Source organism: Apium graveolens, chromosome 11 (assembly GCF_009905375.1).
Source record: "Apium graveolens cultivar Ventura chromosome 11, ASM990537v1, whole genome shotgun sequence".
In the NCBI taxonomy this organism is placed as follows: Eukaryota; Viridiplantae; Streptophyta; class Magnoliopsida; order Apiales; family Apiaceae; genus Apium; species Apium graveolens.
The window spans coordinates 204,564,503-204,580,326 of NC_133657.1; the positions used below are offsets into that span (position 1 = coordinate 204,564,503).

A 15,824-nucleotide genomic window follows, 5' to 3' on the forward strand; every position below is an offset into this window, starting at 1 on the left:
GTACTAATGATACTACTGGACCGAATGATGATGCCAAAAAAATTTATGGCCATCTTGAAGAAGGAAAGCAGCCCTTATATCCGGGCTGCAAAAAATTTTCCCGCTTAAGTTTTATCATTAGGCTGTACTCTTTAAAGTGCATTCATGGGATTTCGGAGTCGGGTTTCGGGGATTTATTAGAGCTGATAAAAGATGCTTTTCCAGAAGCACACATTCCTTTGTCTTTTAATGCGGCAAAGAATGTTATTAAAGATTTAGGGCTCGATTATCAAAGGATACACGCCTGCCCCAATAATTGTATGCTGTTTTGGGCTGAAAATGAAAAAGAAGAAAATTATAAAACTTGCGGTGCTTCAAGGTGGGTTGTAGTGGAAAAAAAGGCACCGTGGACAATAATGAGAAGAAGTTAATTCACAAGGTCCCGGCAAACGTGATGCGCTACTTTCCACTCAAAAAAAGGTTGCAACGCATGTTTATGAGCAAAGAGTTATCAGAACTGATGTTATGGCATGCAAAAGGTCGAAAAAAGGACGGCAAACTTCGACATCCCGCTGATGCAGAGGCTTGGAAGGCATTGGATGCTCGTTATCCTCAATTTTCATCCGAGAACAGAAACATCAGATTGGGCCTAGCCGCTGATGGTTTCAATCCTTTTCGTACTATGAACATAAGTCATAGTACTTGGCCAATTATTTTGGTTAACTACAACCTTCCCCCCTGGCTGTGTATGAAGCAAGAGAATCTAATTCTCTCGACACTCATATCTGGTCCCGAGTCTCCGAAGAATAATATAGATGTCTTCACGCAACCTTTAATTGCTGAACTGAATGAGCTATGGGAAGTAGGCATTGAGACTTATGATGCCCTTATTGACCATACTTTCAACTTGCGCGCTTCTTTACTTTGGACAATCAGTGATTTTCCAGGGCTAGCAATGTTATCTGGATGGAGCACAAAAGGAAGACTAGCTTGTCCAGTTTGCAATTATGAAACATCCTCTATGTACCTAAAACATAGTCGGAAAATGTGTTACATGGACCATAGGAGATTTCTCCATCCCGAACACCCATGGAGGCTTGATAAAAGAAAATTTAATGGTCAAATTGAATTGATAGGTTTTCCAGAGGTTCTAACTGGAACAGACATTGAAGAATTATTGGCAGGATTTGTAAATCATTTTGGGGGGAAGAAACCAGAGAAGAAAAGAAAGCGCAAAAAAAATAAGATTAAGTCGAATTCGCCTTTCAAGAAAAAATCAATATTCTTTGATCTGCCTTACTGGAAGCACAATGTTTCTCGACATAACCTTGATGTTATGCACATCGAGAAGAATGTGTGTGATAAAGTACTTGGCACATTGCTCAATATTGCTGGAAAAACAAAAGACCATATAGCAGCTCGCCTAGATTTGCAAGAACTTGGCATCAGAAAGGTCCTCCATCCTGTTCTATCAAGTGACGGGAAACACCTTGAAATAAGGGCTGCGATATTCGACATGACAAATGAAGAGAAAGATTTATTTTGCTCTGTCCTTAAAAATGCTAAATTGCCATATGGAAGTGCCTCTAATATCAGCCGGTGTGTGCACATGAAGGAGAGAAAGGTATCTGGCTATAAGAGTCATGATGCTCACTTTTTCATGCACTACTTATTACAATTTGCAGTGAAGAAATCTTTGAAACCGGAGGTTGCAGTCCCTTTTATCAGATTAGGGGCCTTCTTAAGAGGTATTTGGAGTAAAGTCATCGACTTAAGTGATCTTAAGAGGCTGCAAACAGAAATAATTGAAATTATTTGTCAATTTGAGACTATATTCATTCAGGCTTTTTTTGATGTGATGGTCCACCTTTTGATTCACTTGTGCCAAGAAATTGAATTTGGTGGACCGGCCCATGTTCGAAGCATGTGGCCAATTGAGCGCTATTTAAATAAATTGAAATCTTATGTGCGGAATAGATCTAAACCAGAGGGATGTATCGCCGAGGGTTACCTGGCCGAAGAATGCTTGATATTTTGTTCAAGATTCTTGGGTGGCCATGGAGGATCAAAAATTACCAAGGCTGCAAAATTTGAAAGTTTTCCAGAAAAAGTAGAATTTCCTATTGGTTCACGCAGAAATAAAGATGGAAAGGCTGTGAATTTAGTTGAAGTTGAATGGATGGCTATTCATCGTTATATTCTATTCAACTGCGGGAATAAAGAAATTGATAGTTTAATCGAGTAAGATTCTAGCTACTAATTGTGTTTAACTGTTATAGAATTAGAACCTGTTTTGTCTTGATTTTTAACTAGGTAATTGTTGTAGGGAGCATCGAATCTTAATAGAAGGACAAGCCAAGTCAAAAAGATACAATCGTGAGAGAGAACATTCTGAAGATTTTTGGAAATAGATGAAGGGGGAGGTCGGAAAAAAAGATAACATTTCAAAGGAATTGGAAGTGCTTGCAATGGGCCCTAATCAATCAGCGAAGAAGTATAGTGGTTATGTACTTAACGGATATCGATTCCATACAAAGTACCGAGATGCTAAATGTACAACCCAAAATAGTGGGGTATTTCTAACTGCTTTGACTACTAGCTTTGCTAGTTCAAAAGATCAAAATCCACTGGTCGGCGATGTCAATTACTACGGAGCAATTGAAGAGATTTTTGAAGTTGATTATTGGGGAGAATTTTCTGTAGTGGTGTTCAAGTGTTGTTGGTATAAGGAAGAGAAAGATCTATATGGGTTAACTCGAGTTAATTTTAACAGATTATGTCAGAAGTCTGATCCATATGTGCTAGCTTCACAGGTGCAGCAAGTCTTCTACGTAGAAGATCCTACTGAAAAGACGATGTATAATGTTATAAAGAAATTGCCAAGGGATTGGTGCGATGTCGAAGCTGAAAATGCAAATGAAGAAGCCGAGGATCCAGTTTTACATGATTTACACACTAGTGTTCCTCTAGAAACAGACACGGATATTAACTGGTGCAGAGATGATGTCCCAACACGACAAGTCCCCATCAAGGCTAGAACAAACGAAGAAACTACTTAAATTTGTAATTCGAAATATGTAACTATCAAGGGCCTAGTTTCTAATGTATCAACTGTTAATGAAGTGACTTCTTAATTGCCTAATTTATCATGTTTTAATGTATTTTCTTTTAATTAATTAACTTGTTCTTAATATAATGTTCTGTTAGTTTTAAATCTGCCCTGCTCTTTATGCGATCGCTTCTTAATTTAGAGCATTATTAAATTTATTGACTTGCATACTGCTCTTTTAATGTTTCTTTTAAGTGTTTATTTTTAAGTGTTTTTTATTTAAGTGCCATGTCTCAGATTATTTTAATGATTTCATCTAATTATACTTTCTCAATTTTTTGTAGGATGGCATACATAAATCTCAGGTTGTACCACCAGGGTGAGTTTCAGCCTACACGGTATGTCGGTGGTAAAGAACTGATTATAAGGAATGTCTAAGTAGATAGGTTTTCGTACCCTGTATTGATGGATTATGTCAAGGATGACCTTGAATATTCAGAAATTGGAGGGATTTATATGAGAAAAGGTGATAAGCAGGGGGGTGGCAGTTGGTGGCCAATGATGTGGACTTGTGTTCATTAACTGCAGGAGCTGCAGACGGTGAAAATGTTGATTTTTATCTTGACAATGTCGTTGATAGCACTATCGAACCAATGGATCAGATGCAGCCATTTGTAATAATACGGCCAAGAAAGGATATCTTAGCAGGTAATATATTAATTTCATTTCAGAAATATACCTTAATTGTAGGGGCATCAGAAATATATAGGTGTTACTACATTTAGATTTTATTCAAACTCGTAATTATTGTTTTTATGTCTTTATAGCTAAAAAGCAAGTCAAGCGGCAGTTTGTAACCACTCATCAACTACAGCAACAGAAGATGAACAAGAAGGCAAACCAAGTTGATAAGGCTGGGAAGAGGAACTCAAAGAACTTTCTCCTAGAGGGTACTCGGAAGTCACCACGGCTTTCTAGAGTGCAGGAAATCACTGATGGTGATGATTGTGAAACTCCTCCAAGTGTTAGGAGGAAGTTGAGTTTACATGATACTCATGAAGATGAGCGTATGGGAGAAAATGAACTGGAGGTTAGCATATAATTCAGTAATACCTATAATTTTCTTGTTAGATTATTGTTGTTTAAGTACATGTAAGTACATGTATGTAACCCCTTTATTAATCCAGTAATTCCGTCATACCTATATTAACATGAATTTATGTGAAATTGCAGAAACTACCCCCTCCACCTCCTCTAACGGAGTATGAAAAACTGAGAGCTGTCACAGTAAAGAGAAACAATGAAGTATTTTTTGCCCTCAATCTTCCTACACTCTCTTCTGAAGTGAGAAACTCAATCTTAAAAGATAAATCCAAAAAAAGAAGCATGTGCAAGAGGGGAGCGATGAGGAATATGATCCAGCTGTGGATCTTGAGGATGGTGGATCGGGAACTCAAAGGAAGGCTGCTAGTAAGGATGGTGGATCAGGAACTGAAAAGGTATGTCATAAATGTCATAAAGCTATCATTTTCACATTTTCTAAATTCTTCCCCAAATGTTTCATCAGGGTTGATAGTTTGTAATTCATATATACACAAACATTGAGTTTTACATGATTTATGTTTCAGAGAGGGAAAACTGAGAAAAGCAAGGTGCTTATTGGACGTGGACCAACAACACGGTCACGAGCCAATACTGTTATATCACAGAAGCAAGGAACCGAGGATGCTACTGAGAAGGAAAATCAGTCATTATCACATATGGAACCTGCAGAACCTCTGATTCAGCTACCGTCTATTGAAGCAAATGGTTCAATGGAGGCTTTTTGGGCTATGCGAAAGCGCCAAAAGGAAGCAGCTGCAGCGACATCGAAGATTTCTCCAAGTACAACTGCAACTACAAAGACTGCTATAGAAAATGTTGTTGAAGAAAATATTTTTCCGGACATTGAAGAAGAGGAGGAAGCAGGTATCTTCTTTCCTTTATTTATGATTACATAAACTGATTATTTATAAAGGAGTTATTCCTTTAAGGCCCCTTAAAGAATACTCACTTTGAGGCTACCCACATTCATATATTTTCCATAATTGATTAATTTGCATCAGTTTAGTAAATTACTTATAATTGAGGTTAATTGGCATAAGGTTATTTATGTCATTTAAGTTAATGAAATTGTGAAGTTAACCATGGTTAATTATGTGATAGATGTAAAACTTCTTGCATAAATTTAATTAGCATATGTAATCTATAATGCTGTTAATTGTTATTTGTGTTTTTATATAATTATTAAAACACAACCCCCATGAGAATTAATGTATTCTTTATGACAGTAGGTCCTTTAGAGTGTCCAGAATCCAAGGTATGCGTTATCTATATTTATCATTTTAAAAATAAGGGCTGCTTATTATAAAGACACCCATTAAAAAAATAAAAACTAAAAATAAGACATATTTATAGATCAATCTTTGAAATACGACATATTAGAAAAACACCCATAAATATAATCAAATTTATTATAATATTCCTACTTTGTTTGATTTTCCTGCAAGTAATTTTTGCTCATATGTAGTTGAAGTTCCTATAAGGCTGAGAGGACCAACGAGGATGGATAGGGTTCATACCAGAAATATGGACCATCGAGTTGTCCTTCAGATGAATGAAAGGTTCCAGCCCGTTTCAGATGAGGACAAAGTAATTTCTGAACTTAGTAACTTCTTGGGGACACTCGCAAAGCGATGCGTGTCATTTACCTATGTTTCTTGGCGTGATGTTCCGAAAACTTTGAAAAATACACTGTGGAATTATGTCAAGGTATCACATACATTGTTTAATTATCGTGATTTATTTTTCTGCAACATTACCTTTGATTAACTGTACTTGTGTTCTTTATTTTGTTGACTTTTTCCAGCAAAGATACATTATACCTGATGAATGTGAAACATGGGTGTTGAAAACCATTCAGTCATCTTGGAAGACACGTAAGAGCCGAATTAAGAAGGCGCATTATAAAGCATTTGAAACTGATGAAGAACGGATGGAAAATAGGCCAAATGATATTCCCCTTGAGAGTTTCAAGATGTTGCTGGAGTACTGGAATGATGAAAGCATTAAGGTTTTCTAATTCCCCTTGCAAATTTTATATTTAATTATGTATTTATATTTGATCTAAGTGACATAAAGGTATTTCACATTTTTGTAGAAAAGAGCAGCGACAAATGCAAGAAGTCGATGTCAGTATACAGACACACACACTACTGGTCCAAAGACTTTCGCACAAATTCGAAACAATATGGTATGGCCAGAATCTCAATTACGCAAATTAACCTCAATAAGCTAGTTGTTACGCAAATATATGAATGTGGGCAGCCTTCTGGTTACATATATTACTATATATCTAGAAATTAATTTCTATATTTCTTTTGGCTAACTTGTTCATTTTTGTCAGAAAAAAAGGCAAAGAATCAGCGTCCACCACCTGAAGCAGAGGTTTTTGTTGAGACTCGTGAGCGTACTGATGGTCGTGAGTATAAGACCAACACTGAAGAAATAAAAAACAAGATTGTAAGTGTTTTTTATTAATCTTAGTGCTTCTGAATATCCGTTAATGTCGCAAGATGGTTAATTAGTTGTGTTTTATGATTTATTTGGTGTTTAGAAGTTTTATTTATGTACCTGCATGCATTTTTATTTAATGATTACTAATTGTGAATTTAATTGGATTAAATTATTCGGTTATTTTGAAATTAGTTAGTGAAGCATTTAAATTATTGTGTGACCAAGTGTTCGTTTGTTTTTCTGGTATGTAGAAAAAGATTAAGGAAAAAATCAGTACGAGCGAAGATCCCAACGAGGAACTACTTTCTGATGGAAAAAAACATGGGCCATCTTGGCTCCATGGAAGATGTCCTGATGCTGCAAAAGGTTACTCCAGTACTGCTGGTTCGACAAATACTTATGTACAGGAGTTGGCAGGAAAGATAAAGCAGACTCTGGTGAGTGAAGTCGAGGCATCGATGACAAAGAAGGTACAAGAAGAAGTGGATATGCAAGTCAACAAGAAGGTGCAGGAGAATATGGCCTGGTTACTTAAGAAAATAGCCGACGCAAATCCAGGCATCACAATCAACCATCAAGATTTCAGCACAACCAGCGATAATGACAATTACCTCATACCAGTTACCGGAGGCTCTGGACTTTAGATTTCATATGTGCACCTTTTTACATATCTTATTTTGCGTACTAGTAACAAGTGTTATCGTATTAGCTTTTGGATGTTTATTTATCGTCCTAGACTAAGTAACTGTTCTTTGGAGTATGTGGAGTATGTGGAGTTGGTGAATTGTGTGAAACCGCAGTATTTGGTGGGGGTTTGTGAAAACTGATATGGAGTTTGGTTGAAATTGTTTATTTGGTTGACTTGGATGAAAAACAGATTTTATGGCATGTTGAATTTACAAACCATTCCTGTCAATTTTTTTTTTGAAAAATATGTTACATTAGGTACTAAAAATGTTACAAAGAAATTGGTATAATACAAAACATTACTGTTACAATATGCATCAAAGGTAACATTAAAGTATGTCTATAGTATCACATTATGTATGTTACCTTTGCAAACAAATAGGGCCCCAAAATGGGGCCCACCAGTGGGCCCTACATGTGGGCCCCATTTTTTTTTGAAAATTCTGAGTCCAAAGGTAACATACATATTGTGATACTATAGACATAGATTAATGTTACCTTTGACAGCTATTGTAACATAAAAGTGAATGTTACAGCAGGGCAAAAGTAATGTTACCTTAGGGGCCAAAGGTAACTCGAAAAAAAGCAACTTAATTTTTATGTTACCTTAGGCCTTTTTCTGGCTGTGGTAACACTTTTTTGGGCCTGTTGTAACATTTTCTTGGTGTTGCTGTAGGCCATTTATGGTATAGTGATGTATGTTGTGTCATAAGTAATTCTCACTGTGATAATGATATAATGGTCCTTAGACTCGAAATCATTATATTTTTATACGAGAATTAATGTACTTTGATTACATTAAAAGTTATCTTTGACCGAGTAATGATAAAAGTATATTTCGTGTATATTATGAATCGTATCAGAAATATGAATGATCTAGAAATGATTTAACCCTCCTAATTTTATGAGTGATATTATTAGCCTCTTATGTGAGCTAGACTATAAAATGCGTGGCCACGCTCAAATGTTGATTTGATATGATAGTCTACTCATTGATCAAGGAAACCTGGATTAAATATTGATTAGGATGACACATTACATGCCTCTAGTTTAATCTATAATATATGGTTAAATGGATTATATTACATTGTACATTATTCACGAAAGGTTAAATCGGTCACTGTGAGTTATTATTACTTGGGTAGCAATGATGTATTACTAGATGCCACTCATTGTTTACGATTTTGAATTAGATTTAAAATTCGCTGTCAACGTAATAATAACCTATAGGGTCCACACAAAGAATGCTTGAAAGATTATTTAATTTAAATTGGTTTTAAATTATATTAAAGTAATTCGAATTATTTATGATATTAATTAAGTATGACTTAAATTATATTAAAGTAATTCGAATTATTTAATCTTTGGATCTCCATTATTCAACCAATTTGTAAAGCTTCTTAAGGTAAATAATCTGATCTACGAATAAAATATTTGTTTTTCGCATGGATCCTGCGGTGGGTTTCGAAAATTCTGGTTTTTCACGTTTTTAATTACCGTTTCTGTAACGTTTATGTGCTCGAAACCCTTCAGTATATTCATTTATTAGATGATATATGGACTTGTTGATTTGTAAAATCTTGCATTTTATAAATTAAAAAAAAAAGAATTGTTGTGGCCATCTGGTAACAAATCTACACGATATATAATGTGCATTCACTCTAAAGAACATACAAAATTAGCAAGTTATTTGTAGGTAATGTTATCATAGTATTAAAAGAGTTTAATAAGTGTTTTTTTAAAATTTGTGAAAAGACAATAAATTCAATATTTGTGCTAATTTGATGTTTTTAAACTCCACCGTTAACATATATAATCATAAAATATATTAATAATGTGATGTCAAAATAAAATAGTTCAACAATAATTAGTTTATTATTTTCTAATATACTTCTGACTGCCCATTTATTTGAGTAGATTAGTTGTTTGTGGTATGGTGATTTTACATGTTAATGATATTTGAGATGAAATTACTTGTGTATAATTTTTATTTTCTTACAGGTGTTGTCAAAGAATCATTTAAGCGTACTTTTGTTTCTTCACACCAACCTCAACAACAGAGAAGCAAGAGGCTTCCAAGGTCACCTCAGTTACAAGAGGTTAAAAAAGAAGCTTCCAAAGTCACCTCGTTTGCAGGAGCTACAGAAGAAGAATCTTCGAAACTCAACTCAGTTGCAAGAGGTTGAAAATAACAATCTGCCAAAGTCACCTCATTTTCAAGATCAACAAAAAATGAATCTTTCAAGCTCCTCTCACAGTTGCAAAAATTAAGAGGTGTAGGTCAAAATGTTGTGAGTGTAATAGTGGCGAAAAGGTGGTTAGAGTTACAAAGTAAACTAACATTGAGGTAGTAATAATGTCCCCTAACTCACACCACTTTTCCTTCCAATTGGTGTCATTATTTTCTGAGATACCAACTGATATTTTTATAATTTCACGCTTGCAGTCACGCCAAGTGAATGTGAGTGAGTATGAGCTGCGTAAATTGAAGACTGTTGAAGAAAACAGAAAAAGGTTTTTTGAACTTGGATTAAGAAATTATGTTGTTAATCCAATTAAACCGATACTCCAGCAAAGTACAAAGGAAAAGAACGATGGGGAGCAATCTTCTGAATATGTTGAGGAAAATGAGAGTGGAGATGAAAGTGATGACACGTCGGAGGTAATATTTACTTATAAAAAAGCTATTTTTGAAAAACTCTCCTTTATAATAGTACATTATTTTACTTGTTAGTAATTTTTCTTTATTGTTGTTTAATGTTTTATTTTATAGAGAATCACATCTGTCCAGAAAAGGAAAGCTTCACCTGTACCTAGAACTCGTTCGCGAGCAAATGCTAGAAATTTGGGTGATAAGGATTCTGTGGATGCTATCAGCAAAGGAAAAAAGTTGCCACTTCTACAGAGAAGGAAGCTCATGGTGCTGCTATCACAGGTGGAAAACTTATAAAACCAACAGGTAACAAACTGTTAAAACAAGGTGATAATTTTGTACCAAGTGGTTCAGTTGCTGCTTATGTCGCCCTGTGAGAACGTCAGAAGCAGAATCTTGAAGATGAATTGGGGAGAGAGGATGTTGGTGATACCATTTTACAAAGTGCAAGTGAAACTGAAGAAGTAGAAGCAAGTAAGGCGTGTAGGCCCCTTTTTTTGTTTTTGCTTAATAGTGTACACCTGATTTACTAACAATCAGTAGGATTATCAGCAATAATATGGTAATTGCATTTTATTTTCTTTGATGGTTATCTAAACAGGTCATAAAAAATATAGAGGTCGTTCAAAAATGTTAAAAGTTCATGGTAGGAGTACTGGTGAAAAGAAATTTGTTAAACTGAGTAAACGAGGTCAACCAATTGGAGACCGGAAGACTTGAATCCGAGTTAAGCAATTTCTTGGGGACTCTAGTTAAGGATCATGTGTCGCTGACATATGTTAATTGGCATGTTGTTTCGAATGATTTGAAGAAGCAAATGTTGGAATATACTTTGATGAACTCTATAACCAACCTGACCTTTAATTTAATTTTCTCATATTTTTGCACCAACTAATTCAAGTTTTATGTTGATACATTATATGAGAGGTTTGATATTACACCAGAAGGGGAAAAGTGGGTGTACAAGACACTTAATTCGTTTTGGAGAACACACAAGTGGTGTATGAAGCAGATTCATAACTTACAATATGACAATGATGAGGAGAGGATTCGAAATAGGCCGGATTTTATTCCACTTGAGGATTTTAAGATGATGTTGAAGTACTGGTCGGACGATACAGTTAAGGTATTTTTATAAGCTGGCATGTATATAGTGCAGAAATTAATTTGGCACATTCCATTTCATACTGAAAGTAATATATGATGATATTATTTTGGTAACAGACCTTAGTTGAGGATAATAAGGCTCATCGCAATGAGTATATTGAGACACACACTCTCGGTAGCAAGAGTCTTGTTGAGCTTAGAACAAAATTGGTATGATTGATTAACTGCTTCATATTGTAACATGACAAATTGTGTGGATTAGTCATATCATTTAAATTCTATGACTCTTGACTCTATATGCACATAACAAATTGAGTACCCTGTACCTTTTAATAATTATGATAATTTAGACAATTAAATATTTGATAATTTATCATGTCGATAATTTATAAGAATTAAAATTAAGTACCTTGTACCTTTTCTTATATTAAATTATAAGAACTCAAATAAGAAGTCTTAGATTTAAATTGAACACTTTCATTAATTATATTAAATGTTTATCACTGATCATGTTAAATATGATCCTCTCATTAAATGTGTCTCGTCAAATTTACACTTATAAAATTACCACATGATGATGCTTATGTATTTTGTGTTGACGTAGTACTGGTTGCACTATTCTAAAATGTAATAAGCTTAGATTAAGTGAATTTACCCGGTTATACATGATATGTGCTTCAAATATATATTCTTATAGTTTACTTGGAGGCCAGTATAGTCAATTAATTAATAGTGATTTTATATATTTTAGTAATAGTTTAATCTTTAATTTGTATCATGAGATGTTAATTAGTTTTATGTTCACTGATTAGTTTATTTAGAGGTCATTGAATTTTTGCTTCACTGATTAGTTTATTTAGTTTGGAAAATGTTTGCACAGGAAATGTGTAACATATTAAGTTGACCAGTCAAGTGTATGTTCTGATTATTTTGAATTTTTGTCTACTTTTAATGTTCAAGTACCAATTGTGTCTGATTAATTGTCTAATTTTAACTTTTATGTTGTTTCCGATACTTGACTGAAAGAAAAAGATCCAAATCATAACTCCCTATCTTATGCTAAAATCTATATAAAAAGTCATAAGCGCAAGCTTGGGTGCAAGTACAAGGCAAGTATAGATGTAGTTCAGAAAAAAATTGTAAGTATATTATCTTATAAAGAATATATTTGAACTTATTTTACCTCTCTAAACTTGACGAAACTTTCTCTTATAGGATTTCTTTGAAGAGAAAATGAAAAGTGGAAATGATGTAGATGAGGTCATTCCCAGAAAAAAGAACCGACCAGATTGGTTGGTGGGAAGGCAAGGTAAAGCAGTTGCCTCTACGGAAACTCCAGTTCCACAATCCAAATTCGAGGAGCTCAACACAAAGATTAGTCAGCTAGAGAGTGAGATGGAAGCGAAGGTTCAAAGAAAAGTTCAAGATAACATGGCCTGGTTGCTGAAAAAACTATGAGATGCAAATTCGGGTCTCAAAGTTGTTGTTACAGACTTGTGTGTAACTGTTTCTAGTGGAGATGAATTTGGCACTCCAATCACTCCCGGCACCACTCCTGACACCACTCTTGGCACTCCAATCACTCCTGGCACCACTACTTAAACTATAATTGTCTTTACATACTTTGATTTTGTGGTACTTAGTTTCGATCGTCGATCGATAAAAATTCGTTTAATCCTACTATGAACTTGTGGTACTTAGTTGTTTTTGTTGTCAGATTGCTTTTTATGTTAGATTTCTGAATTAGTTTTATGTTAGATTGTTAGAGTTGGAGGATGGTTGTAGTTGAAGTTGAAGGATGAATGGTTTTAGGTTGGCCTTCTTGGTGGTTGTAGTTGGATATTTATAGTTTGGTTGATGTTTGTTGGATTCAAATTTAATGGGAATGCTACAAAAACAATGCCTGCATTGCAAAATTTATAAAAAAAGTGTTACAATTACTATTGTAGTGTTACATTTAATTTTTTGTTGGCTGTTAAATTAGATTTATATAGTGTTACGCTAAACACATATGGTGTTGCAATAGTAATTTCTTAATGTTACAATAGGTCTGCAAAAGCTCTCTAAAACCGGGGCCCACATGATCACGTGGCACTGACACGTGGCAATATGGTCCCACATGATGACGTGACAGAGCAGGTCCCACATGATGACGTGGCAGTAGTGGTCCCACATGATGACGTGGCAGTAATGGCCCCCACATGATGATGTGGTAGTGTGGCCCCCATAATGACGCGTCACCATGTAGGACCGCATGATGATGTGGCAGTATGGGTCCTACATGATGATGTGGCATTCTGGGCCCACATGATGACGTGGAAGCGTGGGTCCCACATGATAACGTGGAAGTCTACGTGTACGTGTGGGTCCCACTGAAATTAAAAAATAAACATATAAGCTATTGTATCACTGTTTTTTCATTACATTGCCTCCTTTTACCGTTACATTAGGTGGGTATTGTAATGCTTTTAAGGTGTTACAATTGATTCCCCAAAGTGTTACAATTGGTAGCAATTGTAATGCTCACAAACGCAACGCCCCTTACTGTTACAATAGCTCTATTGTAACATATTTAAGGCCTATTGTAACATCAGGAGAACGTTATAATTGGCCATCTATGGCGTAGTGCTACTTGGTATGGTTGTTAGCTTCTTGTAATCTTCTTTGACAAAAACACAAAACTGGCAAATGTAGATTGGATGTAATTTTTTTATTAATATAACTAATAGTCTTACGATCGACTATTACATGTTACTTACTTTCATTATCTAATATGACGAGGTCTGCATAAATAAAAAATCAAACATGAGAAAAGAACAGGAAGTCTATGTTTCTTTTTTAATAGTTAGTGGCGACAAATGATCACATGTAACGATTTGACACTATTTGTAGATTTAGATTTTCTATATAATAAAAATCAAATTGAAGAAGAACATAAACTAGAAGAAAAGTTAAATTTTACACAAAACAATATTCTCATTAATTCTTACATAATAATAGAAGTTACCGGGCTAAATTAAATCTTACCAGCACAATTCCATCTCAGCCCACACATAAACTTGACTCACGCTAATTTAATAATGTCGTCTAACCTAATTGACCCAATTCGTGACAATAACTCCCTCTTAAAAGCATCCTTGTCCTCAAACTTAATATACATATTGCAGCTGTCACAAATCCAGGAACATTTACCAGAATGAAAGCACTTATATACCAAACAATGATCAAGTTAAACCCATCATTTTTGCAAATCATACACAAATATCATCCCTGAATTCTACATGGATAATTGATTCAGGTGCTACACACCACATTACTCCTTACCTACAAGTCCTTGACAATTATACATATGTGAACTCTGAAATTCATTTACCAAATATGGAGATGTTTCTGTGGTCAGTCAAATTGGTCATGTTCAACTTAATTCATACCTATCCTTACAAAATGTGCTAGTTGTAGTTTATTTTTACTTTTTATTTAAGATTGGATCAATAACATTATTTTGTTTAGCCGACCGAGCTGAATTATATATATTAATATGTTTAAACCAAAATCTTTAGGCATATCATAATTCTATTGTGAATATTTATCTATTTATGAGAGTGTTTTATTTTAAATAACATTACTGTGATTACGGTGACCAGACCGACTAGTAACCAAACTTTCATTGTTTCGTCTTTAATATAATAGTGTATATATATACACACACACATACATATAAGAAACCTGAAAAATTATAGAATTCAATATTTTTTAAAAAAATATTTAAAATGAGCAATAATAAATTTACGAAGAAAATATTTAGTGCTAGAAAACATTGTACAACTATTTTGAATTATTTGATAAAAGGTTAAAACTATAAGGTCTTATACCATTTGATTTAATTCATGTTATGTTATCTAAATAAAAAAATTAATATTAGTTGATAATTTGAAAGAATTAATAAGTTCAACTAATATTTTAAAAAAAACCATCAAATTGAAAAATAATATTCAGTTATCAAGTTATTATAAAATGAAATATTAGAATCATAAAACCTGAAAATGATTTGAGTGATGATATTATTACAAATTTATCTTCAGATTCTTGTAAAAAACTTCTGAATATCAGTAGTTAGTCTTTATGATATGTGAATTAATTTTATGTCGCATCCATGATCGATTGATACTCTGTTGAGTAAAAATAGATATTGATTGGTTGTCAGTGCTACTATGACTATGATATATAAATAATTGTAATATTTTTATTAGATAATTACAATTTTTGAATAATTATAAATTCATGTTATTTGAGTAATTTACTGGATAACGATTAGATATATACACAACTAAGACATCTAACATGTAAATAAACGAGGCCAACATAATTTACTCAAAAATATAATAAATAATAATTTAGATGCATACACACGCACATGTGACATTATTTTACTAATTTTAAAAGATTCAATGTTAATGGTGTATTCAGAGTTATTGATATATAAACTAGAAGAGAATAACAAAAGTTTTTTATGTTGTGAAAATAAGATTGATTAATTAAATTTAAATTTTTTTCAATGTGTTAGAAACTATATAGATTATGTCAATTTTAATTTTATGAAATATGACATTGACAATTATCTGATATCTTATAAAATTAACTTTATATAATAGAGTAGATTAAAACTAAGAAAACTGTCAGGGTCAACTTTAGTTAATGAATTAAGATATTAACAATGATATTAGAACAATGTAAATGTTGAATTAAAAAAATAACATTTTTCATAAAAAATAAACTTATATTAATGGTGTAAAT

General features: G+C 33.7%; 1 protein-coding gene across 1 annotated transcript; it reads left to right on the top strand.

Annotated features, from left to right (window-relative positions):
* The first annotated feature begins 433 nt into the window (after positions 1 to 433).
* On the top strand, positions 434 to 2,224 carry LOC141696561 (uncharacterized). Its single transcript, XM_074500687.1, has one exon. The coding sequence runs from the start codon at positions 434 to 436 to the stop codon at positions 2,222 to 2,224; it is 1,791 nt and encodes a 596-aa protein (XP_074356788.1).
* The last annotated feature ends 13,600 nt before the right edge of the window (positions 2,225 to 15,824 follow it).